This window comes from Coturnix japonica, chromosome 4 (genome assembly GCF_001577835.2).
Source record: "Coturnix japonica isolate 7356 chromosome 4, Coturnix japonica 2.1, whole genome shotgun sequence".
Taxonomy (NCBI): Eukaryota; Metazoa; Chordata; class Aves; order Galliformes; family Phasianidae; genus Coturnix; species Coturnix japonica.
The window spans coordinates 80,256,260-80,277,338 of NC_029519.1; the positions used below are offsets into that span (position 1 = coordinate 80,256,260).

General features: G+C 48.0%; 1 protein-coding gene across 1 annotated transcript in view; it reads left to right on the forward strand.

Annotated features, from left to right (window-relative positions):
- Positions 1-21,079, forward strand: part of PTPRA (protein tyrosine phosphatase receptor type A) — a 77,289-nt gene that overhangs the window by 28,023 nt on the left and 28,187 nt on the right. The window contains 1 exon segment of the mRNA XM_032444355.1: positions 5,874-5,944. Coding sequence (XP_032300246.1) covers positions 5,912-5,944 — 33 coding nt within the window. The 5' untranslated portion in view covers positions 5,874-5,911.

The following is a 21,079-nucleotide window of genomic DNA, read 5'->3' on the forward strand; positions in this document are numbered from 1 at the left end:
ACCCTCGTGCCTCCCACGTGTTCATCTCCAGGAAGGCCTCCAGGTGGGTTTGTGTTATACGGGCTATGGAATTTAGGTGGTTGAATGTCTTCTCACCTCTTAAATACCCAGCTGTTTGCTTATAGAGATGGCTGCTTGCTCATAGGGGTTTTGTTATAATTGCTGGTCCTGGAAGCATGGACACATCTATGAGCTCCTGCTGAGATCATAGAATCATAGGAACATAGAATAGAGTGAGTTAAAAGGGACCTGTAAGGTCAGTTCCAACCCCTCTGTTATGGGCAAGGACACTGAACAAACCATAGCAGCTAAGATGGGGCACCCAGGTGAGGAGGCAGTGGTTTAAGCAGTCCTGGTTGGAGCCTTGCTTTCACTTGGGGGAAGGACATGAATGAATTTGAACTGAAAATATCTGATTTTAAATAGAAAAACCTAACACATCCCCAACCATTTAAAGCAGCACTTTGTGCTTATAAACAAGGAGTGCAAAGATACAGAGGGGATCTCCAGAGAAGCAAGGAGCTTCTGCAGACCCTGCACCAATGAAACAAAGCAGACACCCCTGAACAAAACCAAGCCCTCCTTCGTTTGGTCGTCTTAAGGCTGCAGGGGATTACGGTGATGGATTACAGTGAAGCCCTGCAGCTGCGTGCAACATCTGGCACCACAGTTCGGTCGTAGATTTTCCATCCACGGGGAGGTTTTGTCCATGACTTTTGAGTCCAGTTTCCATCTCCAGGCTTAACACCGTGCATCCAAAGGTTACGGAATTCCCATGGTGATCATCTGGTTCCAACCCCCTGCTATGTGCAGGGTCACCAACCAGCAGACCAGGCTGCCCAGAGCCACATCCAGCCTGGCCTTGAATGCCTGCAGGGATGGGGCATCCACAGCCTCCTTGGGCAACCTGTTCCAGAGCTGCCCAATGGGGAGCCCAGTTTAACGCCGATGACGGGGATGAAAGATCTTGCAGCACTGAACCCTTTGCCCAACAAAAGGTGCTGGGGAACATTTATGGTGGCCATAAAGGACTCATTGCTCTTTGAGCATTGCCGACACGGCGCAGCTCTGAACTTGTGACCCGGAGGAGCAAAGCACAATATCCCATCTACAACAATGCTGTATTTATATCCGAAGCTCAGAAATCCATCTGCACAGAGGAATGAAGAACATCCTATTGCCGTCTGAAGCTATAACCATTTTTAGAAATCTGGCTGGGGTTTGTTTCTTGCTGCAGCTTCCTGGAGGGCTGCTCCGTGTCCCGGCCCTGGGTTCGTATGCGAGAGGCTGCAGGAAATCGCTGCTGGATGAGCTGCATCATATGGGTCTGCCTATAAAACAGAGCTTGGTGCAGCTCGAGGGGCTGGAATGGAGGGATAAGAAGCACAGATGTCAGTTTAGTTTGCCCCAAAACCTGGATGGCACCAAAGTCAGGAGCTGTACCACCATCCCCATTGCAGTCCGTGTCCTCATTGTGCTGATGTCACCCCGAGCTGCTCCCAGTCAACCTGGAATGTGGATCTGTAAGGAAGACGACTGAGTCATGTGTTCTTTTTTCTTCTTTTTTTCCCCTTCCTAAGTATTTATATTCATTAAGGAAGTCTAAAGAGGAAGAGGAATTAAAAGGTTGCAAATGTTTTCCTAGGGCTGGACATGGGACCTTAGCTACTGCACTGCACATAACCCCTTGCATGATGCATTCATCAGCTCTCACACCCATAGCACAGAGCTCAGGGGTACTGTGCCATCCCCACATGCTTTCAGGTAGGGTCACAGTTCCTTTGCATCCCTACTAACAGCCAAATGTCACCCAGATTGGTCTATGTGCCCATCAGGAGCCCTGAGCAACCTGATACAGTAGTTGGCAGCCCTGCCCATGGCCGGGATATGGAACTACATGATCTCTAAGGTCCCTTCCAACCCAAGAAAATGCAAGGGAACAATTCCTGTGTGCACACACAGATATGGCAAGGGAAGGAAAGCAGGGCTGTTTGCCAAGGAAAACGATTTGTTAGGCAGAGTGTTTTCTTTACAGCTTTCTTTCACCTTTCGTTCCGGGTACGTCAGTGAGTTTTGAAGGTTGGGAACCCTTCTGTTTTATCTCTGGGTGTGTCATTGCTGCAGACTCTTATCAGGTACGTAGCAGTGAGCTAAGCCCTTCCAACAAAACCCTTGCACATAGGTTGGTGTGCTGCACGCTGGCTTAATGTGTTTGGTCAGGACTTGGTGTCTGCACCGTTTTATTACAGGATGGAAGTCCCAGGGCAGCCGAGGACAGAAATAGAGGATAGAAATGCAAGCAACGATGTATGGGAGCACTGGCACCAAAGCAAAGCGTTCAGTGCCTTGCTTAGGAGCGTAGTAAAGATTTACCTTCTGCAAGCTGCCAGCTTGTTCAGTTGTCAGGGAGGCAGCCAGATGCTTGCTTTCCTTTCGCCTGCTTGTTTAGCTTTGACATGCTTTTTGCTCAGATGAAAGGAGAAACATCAACAGGCGAAGCTGCAAGGAGCGCCGGTGCTTGCTGCTGTCATGCCTGCGTGGGGGTACTTCCAGTGCAGGTATAGTAAATATACCTTTATTTTTGTTCGTTTAACAAGGAAGAAGGTAACAATTGGATGCTGTCCCATTTCAGAGCAGCAATTGTTTGCCAGACTTGAATTACAGGAATTGCCGCAGTGAGTCGGAGCAGCGGCTCGTGCCATTAACCGGCTGCGTGCTCCAAGTTGGGCTCCATCTGAAGCAACTGCAGAAACTGTTTGTGGAACCCTTTAGCGTTGTGATAAGACAAGAGGAAATGGTTTCAAACTGGAGGAGGGGAGATTTAGATTGGATAAAAGGAGAAGGTTATTTACAATAAGGGTAATAAAGCACTGGCACAGGTTGCTCAGAGCGGTGGTGGGTGCCCCATTCCTGCATACACCCAAGGTCAGGATGTGGCTCTGAGCATCTGATGGAGCTGTGTGTGTCCCTGTTCATTGCAGGGTATGGGACCAGATGGCCTTTAAGGGTCCGTTCCAACTCAGACCATTCCGTGTTTCTATGATCCTTCATAGAGAGGTGGAGATGAGTTTGCAGTAACTCGTTTCTATTCATGCTTCTGGGGTTTCTGATTAAAGAACAAAACCACAGCTCAGCACATCGTACTCAGTGAACATGGTGGGGATGGGTTGGTGACCAGACTTCATCTCGGTGGTCTTTTCCAACCTTAATGCTTCTGTGATTCTATGTATGGGGTGCCCCCAATTTTGGCTTGCTGACCCCCCATCCTTTGAGTATTTCCAACCTTCAAGGCAGCCCTCAATTCCACTTCCCTTTTCTGCCTCATTTCTATTCCTACTTCTTTTGCCTTGGGTTGCTTTTGCTTTGCTGTTTCTGACTGAGCACAGCAGCAATGGGTGCTTTGATCATCAATCCCCCATGATTTGGTGCTGTTTGCAGCCTGCAGGGTCCTGGGGGTATGTCCTGCCTCCCTGCTGCAGACCTACAGCTTCTGGGTGCTCCGGAGAAACATCTTTTAATATTTATAATATCAAAGGGGCAAAGAAATGCAAGAGTGCAACAGCACCGAGGCTGAGGGCGTTGAGCAACCTTTCACCTGGGCTGTGTTGGTATTTCAGCATTGCTGTTGTTTGAAAATCCATCATTTTTTTTAACTCGGTGCTCTACAGAGCTCATTGTATTTGCTCTCACCTGCGGCGTGATAAGTGTTACCATATGCTTTGCCCAAACTTGATTATCTTTAGGGTTTTTTTTAAGCACTCGTAGTGGTAGCTTAGTGCTCAGTGCTCTTCTGCAGGGTGTTTTTGAGCCAGGCAAAGTGCCAGCGCGTCTGTCGGAGGAAATACTCCTGGCTGGATCCTGGAGAATAGGAGCTCGAATTCCCTCTGAAGTGAGAGAGCTCGATTCCCACAGGTAGGATTTTTCATCGTAATGATCCCATTTGGCAGCTAAATTAGTAACTGGTTTAGGTATGAAAATTGAAAGGCTTCGGGAGCTCCCCTGGTACCAGCAGGGAGGAGCAGAACCCACAGCCCTGCAGAGGATCGTATCCTGCTGAGGATGGCTTGGATCTGTATGGTAGGTTTGATAAAACAGAGAAGATTGGAGTCTCCTACTCTTTGTTTTTCTTGCATTCACATCAGCGTTTGCACCCTGGTGGTTTATTTTTATGGCAGCTTCTCCCTGCCTCCATCCACAGATCTCTACTTCATGCATCACGACAGGAATAGGGTGATGTCCATCCTCTTCCTCCAGCTCATTCATGGCTCCATCCCCAAGGATGACGGCAGACTGCAAACACACTGAACACAACCCTACAGTCTAAATCAGCGTAATGACGCCGCCTGATTTATGCTCAGATTGTCCTGATTTATGTGTGCTGATAACATATGATTACACCAAGCATGGGGAGCACCGTGTCCTGTTTCAACGCGGGTGTAAAGCCGCCTGCACCACAGATCTAACGTCAGTCTTTGTGTCACGTTGCCCCCAAAGCTCCAGCGGCACAGAGGGGTGTGGAACAGGAGTAACCCACAGCAGGAGGCAGGAGAAGAAAAGATTCCTGTGCTGAGATTTGTATGGATTAAAGGCAGCTTTAATTTCCCTTGGAACACTTGGCTTTCAGGTGGATTACGCGGGCGGTGGGATTTGGGCTGTCTAGCCAGCTAATGCCTGGCTTACTGCTACTTTAATAAGAGACAGAGCAGCTCGATAACTGTAGGCCACTTTTGTCAACCCCGTATGAGAGGGGAGCAAATCTTAAGCATTTCAGCATGCGGCGTTATTTAGCATTAATGTTCTTGAGTAACAAACCTGCTGGTGTCGTCTGGAGGTTGGGTATTAGGAGACATTGCTTCTCTGAAAGCACTCAGGCACATTGCCCATCTAACATCTAACCATCCATGCAGCATCTTCAGACTTTTCGTGCCCCCCTCAGTAATGTGCAAGGCTGTGCAAGGGATCTCCTAGGAGTCCAGCAGAGGGACACCAAGATGATGAAGGATCTATTGTAGGGAGCTGCTTTAGCAGGGGGTGGAACTCAATGATCTCTTGAGGTCCCTTCCAACCCCTGTGATTCTGTGATTCTCTAATCAGAGTCAGCACAGATCACCTGCTTTCATTGCTTTGAAAGTCCCGGTTGTGTTAAGCTCAAAGAAACACCACCCAGATTAGTTTTCTTCTGTCAAGTTAAAAATCATTCTGTGTGCCCATCAGATTGAAGTGTTGAGTCTTGTCTGTTGGAGCCAATGTTTGAGGCGGGTGAGGAGCATCAAAGATCACCCAGGGTTTGTGCTGAGCTCCCTGATTCCTTGGCATCAGATGGCCTCAGACGCTGAGAGGTGTCAATAGGTGGAGAAAAAAGGCATTCATTTAGTTAAATATATTCAACTCCAATTTTAGAATTGCTTCAGGTCTCTAATTTTGTACTCGGTAGCGTCAGCTCACAGAATGGGATTGAGGAAAAGAGGGCTTGGTCCTGCAAGTGGCCTAGTGCTGCATCAGAGCTGATGTAGGGCAGCAAACAGATGCAGGGAGCCTTTGGGCTGCACTGACCCTATAATCTATGTCTGAGGCTGCTTGGATCTGGGGAAACCCATGGGTACATGACCACCAGAAGTCATGGTGATGGATGTGCCTCTTTCATAGGGGTGGGAAAAGATGAACATACTCTGAACCTCTGCATGCCCAAAGTTCCTTCGTCCTGTCCCCAGATGTGCCTCTAGCTCGGCCAGTAATGAAAGATGTCGCTTTGCACATGGATAAAACAGAGTGAAATTGCCTCGCTGGCAGCGGGAGTAATTTTGTTGTGTAAAGATCTTGCAGAGTTGTAACTGTTTGGTATTAAAATCTTGGTGTTTCTGGTTTGTTTGCAGGGGCACCGCTGGAAGAACCTTTATGGGCTCCTAATGACATGCAGGTGGACGATTTGCTTACGATAATTAAGGTAAGAAGAAGCGTTATTAATTTTGGCATCCTGGAACGTTCTGTCTATCTGAAATAAAATGGAGCTCACCGGTGGCAGACCGGTCTATTTTAGGGCTCAGCACACAACGATGGCAATTTGGAGCGGCACTAAGGCAATAGCTTGTTGTTTTAGAGCAAAGTGTCCCTTTAAACACAGGGGGAGGAGGGAAATCTTATTTAAGAATTACCTGAGAACACAGCTAAGTGGAAAAAATCCGACTTCCTCCCCCAAAGGATAATAAGGTCTCTATTGGTGTAGCGTTGGAAAGGGCACGACTCCTGTTTGGGAGCACTCAGCACAGGGATGTTTTTGTTCTGTTGAAGCCCAGTGGTTGGGTTGGAATTCAGGTTCTAACTAATTCAGGGGAAAAAAAAAAAAACAACCAAAAAACCCAAACCCAACCAAACAAAGAAACCCTAAAAATATGTTTTATTAGTTTATTTTTACCATCTTGAGCTTCTGTGGAAAGCTGGTCGGGCTCCAGATGTGGTGAGGGAGTACTCTGTCCTTGATTAATGAAATAGAGGAAAATCCCTGATCTTAAAAGCAATGAACTATTGGGCAAAATTGGAAAGCACTGTAGATACGCTCCAGGAGCATCTACACGCTCCTGAGCTCTTAAAACACTTCAATTTATGAGCTTGAAAAGATTCCAGGCTCCAAGTTCCCACCAGCACGACCAGCTCCTGCCATGTGCCCGTACCCAACACGTAGCCAAGTTTGGTGAGAGCCTCGATGAGTGCAACGTCATGGGTTGGATGGTGCATTTATGAGGGCTGTAAATGCTTTAAGAAAGTGTTTTGGGTGAATATAGAGCGTGTTATATTTGTAGTCCTTTCACAGCAGCGTTACCTTACATCCTAATTGGGGTTTAAGCTTCTTTTTAGTGCTGTGGAATTGGTGGTTTGCTTGTTTGGTGTTGCTGGGTAGTTTATTGGCAGAGGAGTTGGAGTGAGAGGGGGAAATTCAAGCTGTAACAAGAACAAATTCTTTTAATGCAGGTTTATGGATCTCAGATGTATCTGTACTTTTTGTTTGGCTTGTGATAAGATGCACTCCTGTGGAATTTGCTTGGAGCAGGGATTTGCATGAATTATTATTTCTTACAAAATGAACATCTGTGCAAAGCATTCTCTTTGTGTTCTGCTGTACCGGAGCGCTGTGAGAGGGGTTTGGTGCCTGGGTGTAATGGTCAGCAAAAGCCAAGAGCTTGGGTGAAAGCAAGATGTCATGGTTGAAACAAAGCTGCTGAAATCAAGGGGAAAACTGCTTCCATACTGGGCGGACTGGGCTGTGTGACAGCATCCTGATGTGTGTGTTTATTTTATGCGCTGACCTCTTTCCTTCTCATCCCAGCATGGTTTTTAGAAAGCCACATCCCCCAGTTAGGGGGAACCCGGGACGATTATGTTTGACCTCTCGTTGGAGTTCAGCTCCATCGCTGGAAGGAACAACTCCATCAATGGCAGGAACCGCTGATTGAAACAGTATGGCCTGAAACACGTAGGAAATGGGAGTAAACAGTCATTATGGATGGGCTCTTGATTTGGCAATCAGATCATTTCATCTGAAGGGTTTTCGTTTCTCTTGGAGAGATCTTCCTATAAATTCCTAATTAAGCACATTAGGTACAGTGTCATCAGCCTGTCTTCCAAAAGCAAAAAAGCTGACATTTGGAAGAAACCTTTGAGCTCGCAGACTCAAATTATCCAATATTGAATATCATGATGTCTCACGGGCATAGGAAGAGCTACGAAAGAGCATTTGAAGCTGGAGTGACTTAAAACTGGGTTTCATGTTCAGAGGTTGGCTTTTATTTTACTCAGAATTCTCACTTGGAGGAGAACCCAGATGTATGTAGAAGGCAACAGATGTGAGGATGTGGTATTGGGGGATGTGGTTTAGTGTTGCACACAGCGTGTCAGGTTGATGGTTGGACTTGATGACCTTGAAGGTCTTTTCCAATCTACGTGGTTGTGTGATTAAGGATAGCACAAGTGGTGTGTTTGTCTTGGCATGAGCTTTTCCATGCCTTAGAATCTGTGGGCGAGCATGGTCTGCACTAGAACCCCAACATAAGCTGCTCACCACCTTCAAACCACCCATGCCCTTCCCTGTGCCTCTCCCATCTGTGTCTGCCAGCATCTTTTGGGAGGTGGGAGCCGAGACGCCATGCCCTGTGGATTTGCACAATAGCTTTAATGCGTGTGGTTTTCTTCTCGCCGTCACCAGCAGCGCTGATCGCCGAGCTGATGTTTCCTGCGTTACCCACAATAACTGAAAGATCTTTCCTGAGAGATAATAGTCAGTAATTGTGGTTGGCTCGCCCCTCTGGTATGCATTCCCTTATTAACTTGAAACTTAATTTGTTGTCAGAGCGCAAGCAGGGGTGGTTGTGAAGAGGCACCGTTTGCTGCAGCCGTTGGTGGGGACTGAGGAGACTTCCAGGAGCTAAGGGATGTTAAGGGACGTCTTCACAGCCTTCCTCTGTGTGCTGTGTGTTGGTTTGATGTCCTTATGCTGTGTGCTAAACCTGCACCCAGTGCTGGAGGTGAGGTCTTAGCAGCACAGAGCAGAACAGGACTCACCCTTCCCTCGCATGGTGGCAGTGCTGGGCCTGCTGCACCCCAGGGTACGGTTGGCTCCTCTGGCTCCAGGGCACAGAGCTGACTCACATTCAACTTGCCTCAACCAGAACCCCCAAATCCTCAGGAAGGATTTGTGCCATTGTTTGCATTACCTGGCAGCTGGAAGCAAACTGCAGGAGAAGCAAAGGGGAGGTGGCAGGTCAGGGTCCAACCTCGTCCTTCACCATGTGCCACATGGCCAGGAAGAGCTTCCTTTGTCTTCAGAGCTCTTCATCTTGGTGGCGTTTGCATTGGATGGTGACCAAGCTGGAAAGAACAGAAATCGCAGATCCTCAGTGCTCGTGCTCCTATGTCCAAATTAGTTTTGCTCTTTTACCCAAACAAGCTGTGGGTGCCCCCATCCCTGGAGGTGCTGGGTGGGCTTTCTGATCCCTTCCAACCCAGCCATTCTTTGATTGTATGGTTCTAAGTCTCCACGACCCTTCATATTTCTACACTGAATTTGACATTGCTGATGCACGCCGACTTCCTCTCCTGTTACACGCCAACAGCACCCAACCATCAGCACTGAACACGCGTTGCCAGCACTGGGCTGAGGACTTGAATGAGGCAGGGCTGCATGCTGGGACCTGCTGGCCATACCTGGAGCTGCTGCCTATAAACAGACATCCCTCCTCCCTTCCTCTGCTGACATCAACCTCCCTGAATGGCAGTTTGTTCTGCAAACAGGTTTCCTCCTGCAGGTGTTTGGGAGGACCCGATCTCAAGCAGCCTGCACTCTGCTTGTTAATTTCTCTCAACGATCGGTGCACAGAATGCAACAGCTCTTGTGTAATTTTGAGAACGGGTGACTTTGTTATTTTCTTCTTGCAGTCCGACCTTGAAAACGTTTGAGCCGCGTGGGGCAGGAAGCAGCAGCAGGTCGGTGGTTGCTTGCCCTTCTGCAGCAGCCACAGCCCAAACTTTCAGGAGGGTTGAGCTGCCATCTGCATCCTGTGTGCAGCTTCTTGGTGCTGTTTCTTGCTGAGTTTTGAGGGTTTCCTCAACATTGTGTCTGCACTGAGGTCAAGCAGCAGTAATTACCTGCACTCCTCCGGTTGTGTGATATTGTGTAACAGAGGTGAGCACACATTCCTTGGAACCAGAGCTTATCATGGAAAGAGCAATGGGAGGAGATGACAAGCTGAGGAAGTGAGAACACGGAAGGGAAGGAGTTGGGTCTCCTTAGTCATTGCTGTAAGCTGGATGTGCCTCTGTAGGATGGAGCAGCACAGTGCTTCCTTGCTATTAATTCACCCATTCCTGCTTGTTCAGGGCAACTGCTTGGTTGGGGACCTGTTCCCTTTTCACACCCAGTCATTTTGGAGGCAAATAAATATACATATATGTATTATGTGGATGTACATTGATGGGTAAGGCAGACTGGAATAGTTACTCTCTGGAATAGCAGTGTTTGCAAGTGCGTCCATGTTCCACCTGTGACAATGTAAGGTAGATGTGGTTTATGGGAAGCAATATCTGCTAGCAGGTAAGCTACAGCAGCTGGGGGGAGGCAGACGAGCTTTTGATGCGTAAATCCTCCAGTTCTGAGACAAAAAGCTTCATCAGTCTTACCCAGAGAGCCAACTGCTCTGAGCCTGATCCTAACACGATAACCCTCAGACCAAGAGACAAGCCAGCTGCTACCCGTGGAGCCGAGGAGAGAGGTAAATTATTCCTGGTGCAAGGAGGAAGGATAATCTGGGGGAGGAAAGTGATAAAGGGAAGCTTGCTTTTGCTTGACTGTTGCTTGTTGACAGTGAATTTAATTCCCAGGCTTGCATTTTGAATGCATTGCGTAGATACCTGTCAAGCTCGATGTATTTGCAAGGCGTACGCCCTGTCTCTGTTATTTATCCAGGTGCTTCTGTGCAGGCTCTGGTTTCATGTGCACGCTGCACTTGGGGAAATTAATATTGCAATCTGTGGGGTTTTGCTGCTGCAGGGAGCATCTGTGGCAGCATTGGCTGAATGTCTGCAAACCTCGCAGCGTGGAAGCGAGGTGCTGCCATTTGATGGTGTTGGTCTGCGTCCTTTGATGAGCAAATCAACAAGGTCAAGGAGCTCCTTGAAGATCTGGAGAGAGGGAAAAAGCTCTGGAAAGTGAAATGTGTTGTGCTGGATGGAATTGATACTATGAAGCTGTGCTAGGGAAGCATGGAGTATCCAAATGCATTTGTTTTTGCAGTGCACCTTTGTGTTTGGGATGGCATCTGATCTTCCATCTGGGCTTCTGAAATGTAGGTGGGAATGAGCAGGAAGGTCTACAGAGCATTCCTACTCGGCTGCAGGAAAGGGAGATGAGATGAGACAGCAGGAAGGGTGGCTCAGGGAGGAGGAATACAGTTGGTGTGATCAGGAAAGGCACTCAGGACCTTTGTATGGTGGAGCCCTATATTTGCAGGACAAGGGGAAATGGTTTTAATCTGAAGGAGGGAAGATTTAGGTTGGATATCAAGGGGAAGTTGGAGCTTGGTGATCCTTGAGGTCCCTTCCAACCCAAGCCATGCTGTGATTCTGTGATACGCAGTGGAGTTGGACTGGATGACCATTCAAGGTCCCTTCCAAACCATTCTATGTTTCCATGATACAGGGAGGGGTGCGTTGCTTGAGTGCTTTCTTTCCTTGGTGAAGACAGGGGTTCTCCCTCCCTTGTCTGGACCAGGTGTCCCCTTGAGGACACCACTGAACCGTGCCCAAAATTACAGTTGAAAAAAGCATTCTGAAACTACAGTTAGAATGGATCGCTGCCTTCAGCTGCGTGGGCGTTAACTGCGCGCTCCGGGCCAGCTCAACATGTGTCACCGCTTGGAAAACTGCTGATCTTGAAGAAAGGCAGCACCTGCAGGGAGAGCTCAGCACCACCAGGACGGGGCTGCGCCTCCTGTTCGGCTGGATGAGAGCTGGTGTGCACGGTGTGCATGATGAAGATTTGTTTCCCCAGGTGACCGAGCACAGGAAATTGATTTTCAGAGTCATTAAGGTTAGAAAAGGCCTCTAAGATCACCAAATCCAAACCCAACCCATCCCACCGTGCCCACTGACCATGTCCCTCAGTGCCACATCTCCATGGTTATGGAGCACCTCCAGGGATGGAGACCCCACCACTCCTTGGGCAGCTGTGCCAATGTATCACCTCTCTTTCTATAATATCCAACCAGAACCCATCCCCTGGCACAACATGGGGCTGTTACCTCTCATCCTATGCTATGCCTCTGCTTTTCAGCCAGTTTCCCATGGATGATCAGCTTTGCCTTCTCTTCTTGGTTGCTCCTTCCCCAATTACACCGCTTTGCTTTGGGGGCGGATGTGTTCATTTTTAAAAGGCTTTCCTTTTCCTGAGCACGAGCCACAGGCTCCATCCAACCCCTTTTAATAGCTGTTCCATTACTTTTATGTGTTTTGACTACAGCCTGAAGTGTATCATTTGGGAAGATGTTTTAGAGAGATGCCCACTTTCTCTCCTCGATTAACTGCTTTAAAACATCTTCTCCCTGGTTCAATTTTATTTGACCTTTAATAAAATAGATAATATCTGCTAGACACTACTTTGTTCATCCCTCAGGCAGGTGTTGAAGAGTTTTCATTGTTCTTAAAGTGGCTGTTGCTGTGCTTTTTGAATGGCTGTCAGCTGGATGAAGATGATGATTAATCCTATCAAGTGCTTAATTGGAAGTGCTGTTAAAGCGATGTGGTGCAGATCATCACTGAGACGCCCAGGTTCACCTTTGGTCCTTGTTCTGTGGTTTGAGCATCACTGCTTTGCAGCACAGGATCATCTCTCATCACCTCCCTCAAGTGGAACAAGATGAGTCAAGGAAGGTGGACAAAACAAGGGGTGGAGACTGTTTGGGGACCCGTTCTGAAAGCCACCATCTCCACCAGCTCATCTTGCATTGGAATGGGTTGCTCAGAGAGGTGGTGGGTGCCCCATCCTTGCAGACACCCAAGGTCAGGTTGGATGGGGCTGTGAGCACTGATGGAGCTGTGGGTGTCCCTGCTCATTGTAGGGAGTTGGGCCTTTAAAGGTCCCTTCCAACTCAAAGCATTCTATGACTCGGTGATCCTGCTGGCCCCGCTCCTGTCACCTCAGCACCCTATGCACTGTTGTTCACTCCTATTTCAAGAGGGATTTACAAAGGCTCTGAAGTGCTTTAATTGCTCTGAAGCATCTGAATATCCCAATCAGTGTTTATTTGCAATTAAAGTCTTATAAAAACATTGTGAAACCTGAACCGTCACCTCCATCCTGCTTTCCTTTATGGAGAATACCAGGCTTTGATCATCTCCTGTCCCTGTAGGTTACAACCATCTCCTCTCTGCTGTGCGCAGGTTGAAGCAGCAGCAGGGCACGTCTCAGCCCTTCCCAGGGCCAGCCCCTGCTGTGAGATGGTACCAAGCTTCAGCACTTCAAAGCAAGGTGTCAGGAATGTATAAAGAGCAATTACAGATTAATCTGCTCGTGCGGGTGGGTGCCTGCCCCCCTCCTGACTGCACTGCAAATTAGTGGTTAAGTTGAGCCCCGCAGTGCAGCTATTTATATCTCCAAGGGCTGAGTTATAGCTGTGTAGATTATATCATCCGTTTGTTTAATCCCTTTTCCTTTTTCTGTCATGCTTTTGACCTCAGTGATTTTCCAGGCAGCGAGTCGCATTCAGTGGTTTGCTTGTGATGGAACAGCCCATTGGTTTTTATCTGCAGGAAAGGGGAGGGGAATTGGACGGCTTTGTCTGTGCTGTTTTATTTTCTCTCTTGCTCTCCCTTACTCAGTCCCTTTTTCAGAACACCTTTACAAGAAATGGGTTCAGATCACTTCAGATGCAAAGGGGGTTTGAACTGGATGGTCCTTAAGGGCCGCTATCCCATCCATTCTGTGATCTGAGACTCGCTTGCAATGCTCATAGCCTGTCTAGGGTATTTATTTTCCCTCATAGGATTTGAAACATCAAGGCTATGGGACAGCCTCTCCCTATGCTGCTCCTTAAGGGCATCATCAGTCCCAAAAAGCCTGAGAAGGGGTGGCTGCTGCCCAGCCATTGGTGTCTCCTCCATTCCCACCACCAAGGAGCGAGCGGTGTGAGGGAGGGTTCTGTTGCTCTTGGATTTATTGGCTGTGATTTTGCAAATAAATGCTTTATAATCACTTCCTCGCCGCTCCTCGCAGCCAAGAAAGCGAGCCGTGCAGAGAAGGAAGGGCAGGCTGCCTGCTTGTGCTCCACATTTCCCCTCCAATTTGCATTTCCTATTTCCAAGACCGCTTTATTACGGTCCATTAAGAAGTGGCAGAGCGCTCAGAACGTGTATTTATTCTTACAGCTCTCTCTGATGCATATTTTAAACCAAATTCCAAGCTTGGCACCTCTCCATGACTTCCTGACTCTTCTTTTGCTCGTTGCAATTGGGACAGCCGTGCACTTCCCAGAAGCCATCAGAAAAGTAAAGGGCACAGGAGGTGTTGACACGCTGAGGTCAGCCGAATACTTTTAAGTATTAGACCATGCTGTGCAAGGGTGGGAAATGACTCTGCAAACAGAGAGCCCTCCCACAGCACGAGCTTCCCAGCCATCCCTCTGCACGGCAGCTCCCACCTGAGCTCCCTTTGGCTTCCATAGAGTCATGAAATGGTTTGAGTTGGAGGGTTCTTCCTTCTATCCAGTCTCAATCTCCCCCATTCTAGTTTGAAACCGTTCCCCTTGTCCTATCAACTCAGACCCTGCTGAGGTCTCTGTCCTTTCTTACAGCCCTTCTCTAGGCACAGTTGCATGGCAAGATGTTGGTGTAGATAAGCCCAGCATGGCAGTTCACCCTTCATCTCAGTGCTTCTCTTCTTTGTCCTTCATTTTCATAACCACTGGCTGCCATTTGGACATAAGTCAGCATCCTTGGTGCATAGTTGGTGTGTTGAGGTGAAGAGGCTGTTGCCTGCTGGCCAGTCTAAAATGGAATTAGGGGTATTGATCAGACAAGGCTTCAGAGCCTGCGTTTCCATATGCACTGGGGCTGCTGTAGCCAGTTAGACGTGTCCAATGGGATGATCCCTCTCTCTCTCCCCTTATCCTGCTCCATCCCCTTTTTTCTCTGCCTTCATCCCTTCTGTCTTTAAGAGGAGGGGGGGAAAGGAAAAGAAATTAACTTGAATGTATAGAGGGAAGGTGTAATTATGAGCAGTGGGACCAATTTAAAAACGGAAGATGTCAGAGAGACTCAGGCTTCCTTTGACATCTTGGGTTGTGGGTTTTTTTTTAAGAGGATAAAAGGAAAACACACTAATTTATTCCTAAATTGTAAATTCCTTTTTAGTATTAATCTGTTTAATTAGCGTAGTTCATAAATGCTCATATGCGGGGGAGAGATGGGGGCTGCCAATTGAAATGAAGATATTTTCAAGGGGAAAGTCTGATAGGAAAGGCCTCCTGGCCTCGAGGTGTTTTAGTCTGAAGGGAGGAATAACATCCCAAGAGAAGAGGTGGAAACTCCATTGCTTTGGACTCCTCTGAGTGAATCAGGATGGAGTATTTGGGGAGCTGCTGGTAGGGAACAGCCCTGTGCTGCATGGTGGGTAGGATGAGATGATCTAATCGATCCGTTCCCTGTCCAGGTCATCTGGATTTCATTTCCTTCCTCTGAGAGGTCTGGGAGGGAGGTGGGCTGTTGCTGCTGGTATTAGGGATTGGATTAAAAACTAGCACAGGTCGCAGCCATTTGTCACAGGGTTAATGTGTTTCTGGGCTGCGATTCTGTTACTCCATAGTATTTTAAATTGGAAAAGATTTGTTAGCCTTTGCTCTGGCTCTTTCTAGATGTAGAAGGGTGTAACCACCATAGCAAACAATTGCTCTTCTGAAACAGCAGTTGAAACATCTCCCAAAACTGGATCATGTCAGTAGGGTGGCAGCTCTGGAGCTTGCAACTGAGTGCTCTTCCACTGAGGTTTGAATAGTTTTTCCTATTTGTCCTAAGGTAGGAGAGCATTTAGGAAGGAGATGGATTGAAGTTTGGTTTGGTGCTTGGGGCAGGGAAGATGAGGGTTGCCGTGCTGGATAAAGCAGCCACATGGAGCTGAGGTCTGTGGTGTGCTTCAGCAATAGGATGCTGGGTTTGGGCATTCGACCTAATCCCATAGGGCTCGTATGGAGAACCTGTACAGGGAAACCTGTTATTTAACCACAGTGGAAAAAAAATAAGATTATTCATTACATCTCTGAAGAGTATCAGCAGCACCGCAGCTGCTGAGTTTATAGTTATATTTGTCCTTCAAACATCAGTTTCGGTATACAGTATATTACCCCAGTGCTTGCATGTCTATTTTTGAGGCCATATGAGCTATAATATCCATCTTCAGTTGATCCTCTGTTATAGGGCTCATATTCCCTTGTCTCAAGGGTGAGAAATTAAACCAGACAGTGGGCATTTCTATCTCGGATGTCCTTTCCTAACCAAGACTCCAGAGGTTTCCTGTGGGTCCACACTTACAAGCAGCACAGAGCACATTCATCCCCATACCCCAATGGGTTTGTGCTTGGGAAAGGCAATGGTTTTTCAGTAGAAAAGGTCCTTCACAGCAATTTTAGCCCCCTGACAGCTTTAATTCCTTCTGAGTTCTGCCACGTGTGAGGGATGGCAGAAACTGGATGCCGCATAATCTCCAGTCCCCTGCCAGTTTCTGCACACCTCTTCTCAGTAATGAATCCTAAATATTGTTTTAAAAGACACTTTAATCCTCCATGGCAACAGGAGGGGTATTTTTCTGGTCCCACTGTTGTATGAATCATAGGATCATTAAGGTTGGAAAAGACCTCTAAGATCCCCAAGGCCAACTCCAGCCCATCCACCATGCCCATAACCACGTCCCTTGGTGCCACATCTCCATGGTTCTGGAGCACCTCCTGGGCAGCCCAGTAAATATCACTCCATATTAAATATAATATCATTAGAAATGCTGCTATGGTGTTTTCCTCCTAAGTTACCCACTCCCTTGCAAGTCCCAGGGGTTACAGCTTTCTTGCTACATGAGGTTTAAAATGTGAGTGTGAATATAGCTGAAGATCGCATGGAAATAATCTCATCCCTTTTCTCCTCCCCTGTGTGAGGAGGCAAGGTGTATGTGAAGGGAAAACCATTGCCAAATGCATGGGAGTTTACAACTTGGCAGAAAATAATGGAGCAATTGTGGGCTGCTCTTGCATTTATTGCTGGGGCAAGGCAGGGCGATTATGGGATGTTGCTTCAATTTAGCTAATTCTTAGCAGCACAATGGTGATTTCATGAGAGTTATTTCAGTCAGTATCAAAACTGAAACACAATACAGATAGGTTTCCCGATAACAGTTTCGAACAAGGTTTCCTTTTATCCCGCAACTCTTAAATAATTGCCCCATTTGCTCTTTGCTTTTATTGTACTTGAGGTTTTATAAGCTGAGATTGTTTTGGAAACTGCTAATTTTAGGCACTTCTCGATGCTTTATTGTTCCCTTTATTGAGCTTTTTTAATGCTGCGGCAGAACCTCGGCGTAGAAACGGAAGTCTTCTGTGTCCTGGGACTTGTAAGTCTAGACTGGATGAAGGGCAAGAAAACCCAGCTGGAGTCATCCCCAGTCTTTTGAAATCCCTTTGTTTTCCCAATCAGAAATTCACCACTGATTGCCTTAATGCACCCGTGTGATAGTTGGACAGAAGCACACCTATGTTGAATGAGCGTGAATCCAGGAGCAGCTTTCCAAGTCAGTAGTTATATATAATAGTCAACGTGGGCATTACAGATACAATGGAGTTGCCAAGGCAGGGTTTTCCAGTAGTGCCTTGCATAGCCCTGTATCGTTCAATTATTCCGCTTCAGCGTCAGCTAACAATGAAAAGAAGATAAAAGCTTGGCAACCGGTTTGCTTAGAGGGGTCAATTTATCCCAGCTCTTTGTAGGGCAGTGTCATTTTAGGCTTCTACACGGCGGATAACGCCGTCCTCCCCCGCAGCACTTCCCCAGATAGGTCGGGAGAGGACAGTAAGTTGTACACGCCGAAAACGTACCTTGGCTCGCATGAATTATGTTTTCTCAATGGAAATAATAAGGTCTTGTCCTTACGTACCCAGTTTTTGAGAACTGGGTCAGTTGGACACCTTCCATGCTGCGCTGGGAGGGCAGGGCTGGCGGAGCTCAGCGTTGGTGTGTTCTTCAGCAGTAGCAAGGAGTGGTTTCTCCTTTCCCCCAAGAGGAATTTATTGTGAAATAATGTACAGCAGGTGTTTTTCAGCTCTCTGAGCATGAATCCAGTGCAGTGGGCTCGTTTGGCACGGATTATGACACCATCATGGGGCTGTTTACCATCTCCAGTGCTTCTGGGTGACCTTGGATCTCAACTTTGGAAGTAGCTTAATCCCTCTGACCCCAGCATCTGCAGAGAAGGATCTCAGTTGTCTCAGTTTTTGTACCTTGACAAACTGCCACTGTTGGCCATTGTTGGGTTTGGGTACAAGTGGCAAAAGACCTGAGTTCCTCATTCCTTCCCTCTCCACCATCCGGATGCTTGGTACTTGGGGAGGAAATAGGAGGACTCCGGAAAGCTGAACATTGGCAGTCAGGTGCCAAGGTAAATACAGCCTGGGTCCTGCCTTTGACTCAGGGCCATCGTGGTTACATGAGGAGCCCTGCTTGAAAACAACTGGAGTGATGTGGCCTGAGCTAAACAGCTGGCTTTGAACAGAGGGAACACTGCAGGGAAACCTGACCTCCCCGAGCTGCCAAAGAGTCCTTAGGATCAGAACGCTACAGAAGATCAATTAAAAGTAAAAGAATAAGGCACTTCTGTCTGCCTCAGCATGGATTTTGCTTCAGAAACCACAGGGGAGATCGACAGGCGTGGAGGGTAAGAAGTTGCATTGGATACCTTAGGATCTTCCATCCAAACTACAGATGCTGCTGGTGGGTACGGGAGAGCTAAATGCCAGAATGCTTTTCATTTTGCTAAGGAAAAAGAGGAGGAAAAAGGCCACTTCTGTTAGACTGTTCTGCAGGATCTCTGGGGCCTGGATCAGCAGGGATTTAGCTCCTGGTTGCGGTTGCTTCACTTCCTGAGCATGGCTGCTTTCATCTCATGCAGCTAAAGGACTTCCAGGCTAAGAACTGAAATCCAGTTTTCCTTTTTCCAGTAAAACATGAAGGGCTGTTTGAGGATGACCCAGCACGGTCACATGAGTTAGAAGAAAGAGGAGGAACTCATCCTTTTGTTTTGTCGCTCAGTGCTTTCATTAATCCAGATGTACCTCTTTTTTTTTCCCCTCCTTCCTCTGCTCTTCCGACTCTTTTGCGGTGATGCTCAGGTTACGTGGCTGGAGGCTCCGTCTGACACAAAGCATTTGGAAATTGTGCTTGAGCCAAGAGGGAATTTGGAGCTGACCCCTCGACCTGCTCAGCCCCTTACCTGTAAATGGAGCTTCCTTTGATCCCTGCGCTTTGAAATGGGTGGAAGGAGGCAGGACGGCCAACTCCCATGGTCTGGCAGAGGGAAGGTGGCTGCATAGCAAGGATTAAAAACAGCAGTGCCATTATTCATGCGTGCTCCAAACAGTAGCTGGCTCCCTGAGGCAGCAGCTCGCACACGGTGAGGTACAAGCTATGTAACAGGGTATATCAAAGACTGGGATTCAGGACACCTTGATGTCCTTGTCTACCCAGCTTGTCACCTGCATTCCAGCTGTCAGGGCAAGCAACCAGTTCCTCAGCCAGAGGTGGGGAATACTTTGCTCCAGGGACCCGCTTCTTGCCAGCAGCTGTGAGCAAGTGGTGCCAGATTTCCTCACCAAGCCCTTGGGTACCGCAGGGCTTGTGCAGTTAAATGGCCCCATGTGCTCCTGTGTGTGTGCAGCTCAGCTCCTAGCTGCCAAGCTGGGAATATCCCAGCTTTGATGTGATGCACTGATGGCTCTCGTGACATTTTAGGCCTTTAGAGGTGAGAGTAAAGCAAAAAGTGCCCCATGTGAAGATGCTGTCAGCTGCTGGAGTGTAGAGCCATGGTCTGCTCCAGGCAGGGCTGGTCCTGAGCTGTGCAGCCCCACACTGAGATCTAAGTTGAGAAACTGAGTGAGGAGACAGAACAGAGGTGGTGAGACATGAACTTACCCTGATGCTGGGATGTTTGGAGCCCCTTTGGTGGGGGATTGGACTTGAAATGCACGTCAGCTCTCTACCAATAGTCTGAGATGTGTTAGACCTGGCTGCCACCACAGAAGTATTTAATCTTCAGGGTAAGAATGAGGACAAGTGACAGCAGGGGGAAAATCTGCTGCAGCTGAGAGCTGGCAGAGGGTTGGGAGGGTGTTGGAAGGGATGCCATGGAGCGTGTGCAGGCTGATAGGGCCAGGATCAGAGCAGGAGGGCTCCTGTGTCTCCTGCAGTGGGGTTTCCTTTAAAGTACCCTGTCAGATCAGCAGTGGAAACATCTGTGTTCATCATGAGATTCCAGCATCTTCTTCCATCTCTATTTTAGCATCTCATTCCCTGGGAAGACGCATTACCTGCTGTAGCCCTGCTGCTTTTCTCAGCTTCCTTCACGTAGCTTTGGGGAAGGGCTGGTGAGAAGGTCACGGGGGAATGTGGGAGGAAGGCTGCAGTTGGCCCAGCTGGTTTCAGCCTGGTGCCCAGGAGCCAGACCTGCTGCAGGAGCAATGTGTGCAGCCCTCTCATCCATGGCAGTAAATCACATGCAGAAATGTTGGCTGGTCGGACCCAGTCCTCCCGGGCTACGTTATGTAAAGTTATTCCTCTTCTATTACAGGGCTCAAGCTTTGCTCCCTGTCGCAGAACTGCAACATCTTCAATTACAGAAGCAGTATCTGCCAAAGCAGTGTTTGGATGCTCTCATCAAAGCATATGTGTTTTTCTCTCCTCTTCCAAGCTGCTTCTATGAGCTGACGCCAAAGTACCCAGCACTCCCTGTTGTTTGCATGACACATTTCTGCTCTCCCATTTCCCTTGTTTCTACATTCATGATGACCTTGGAGGTCTTTCCCAACCTTAATGAGTCTACGATTCTTTTTCCCTTGCAATCTTTAGAACCGCTTTGCCCACAGAGGGAGGAGAAGAGGGGTGATGGAGTGAAAGAAAAACATTCTTTAACTCCTTAATTTTAATCCCAGCCCACGCCAACAAGGATCACAAGTCAGGGGTGCTGCTGATGTTCGTTGCTTGACTCTGAATAAACATCTCTGCATCTGCCATTTATAACTGGTTCCTCCGGCTCGTGTTGGAGCTTTCAACACCTGAAATGCTTCTGAGAGCATCACGTGGAGACTGCAAGTCCTGCTCCCTTCCTGCAGCACAACATCACACATAGGGCAAAGCGTGCTGTAGGGACTGAGCTGTGCCCAGTGTCCTTGCTTCCAGTCCACTCAGTGTATGGCTGCTCTGGTTTTCCATCAGCCTGCTCTCACTTCACCTTGTGGGCTGATTTTGGAGCATTCATGCTGCACACTGGCAGGTCCTGCAGTGTGGTGGC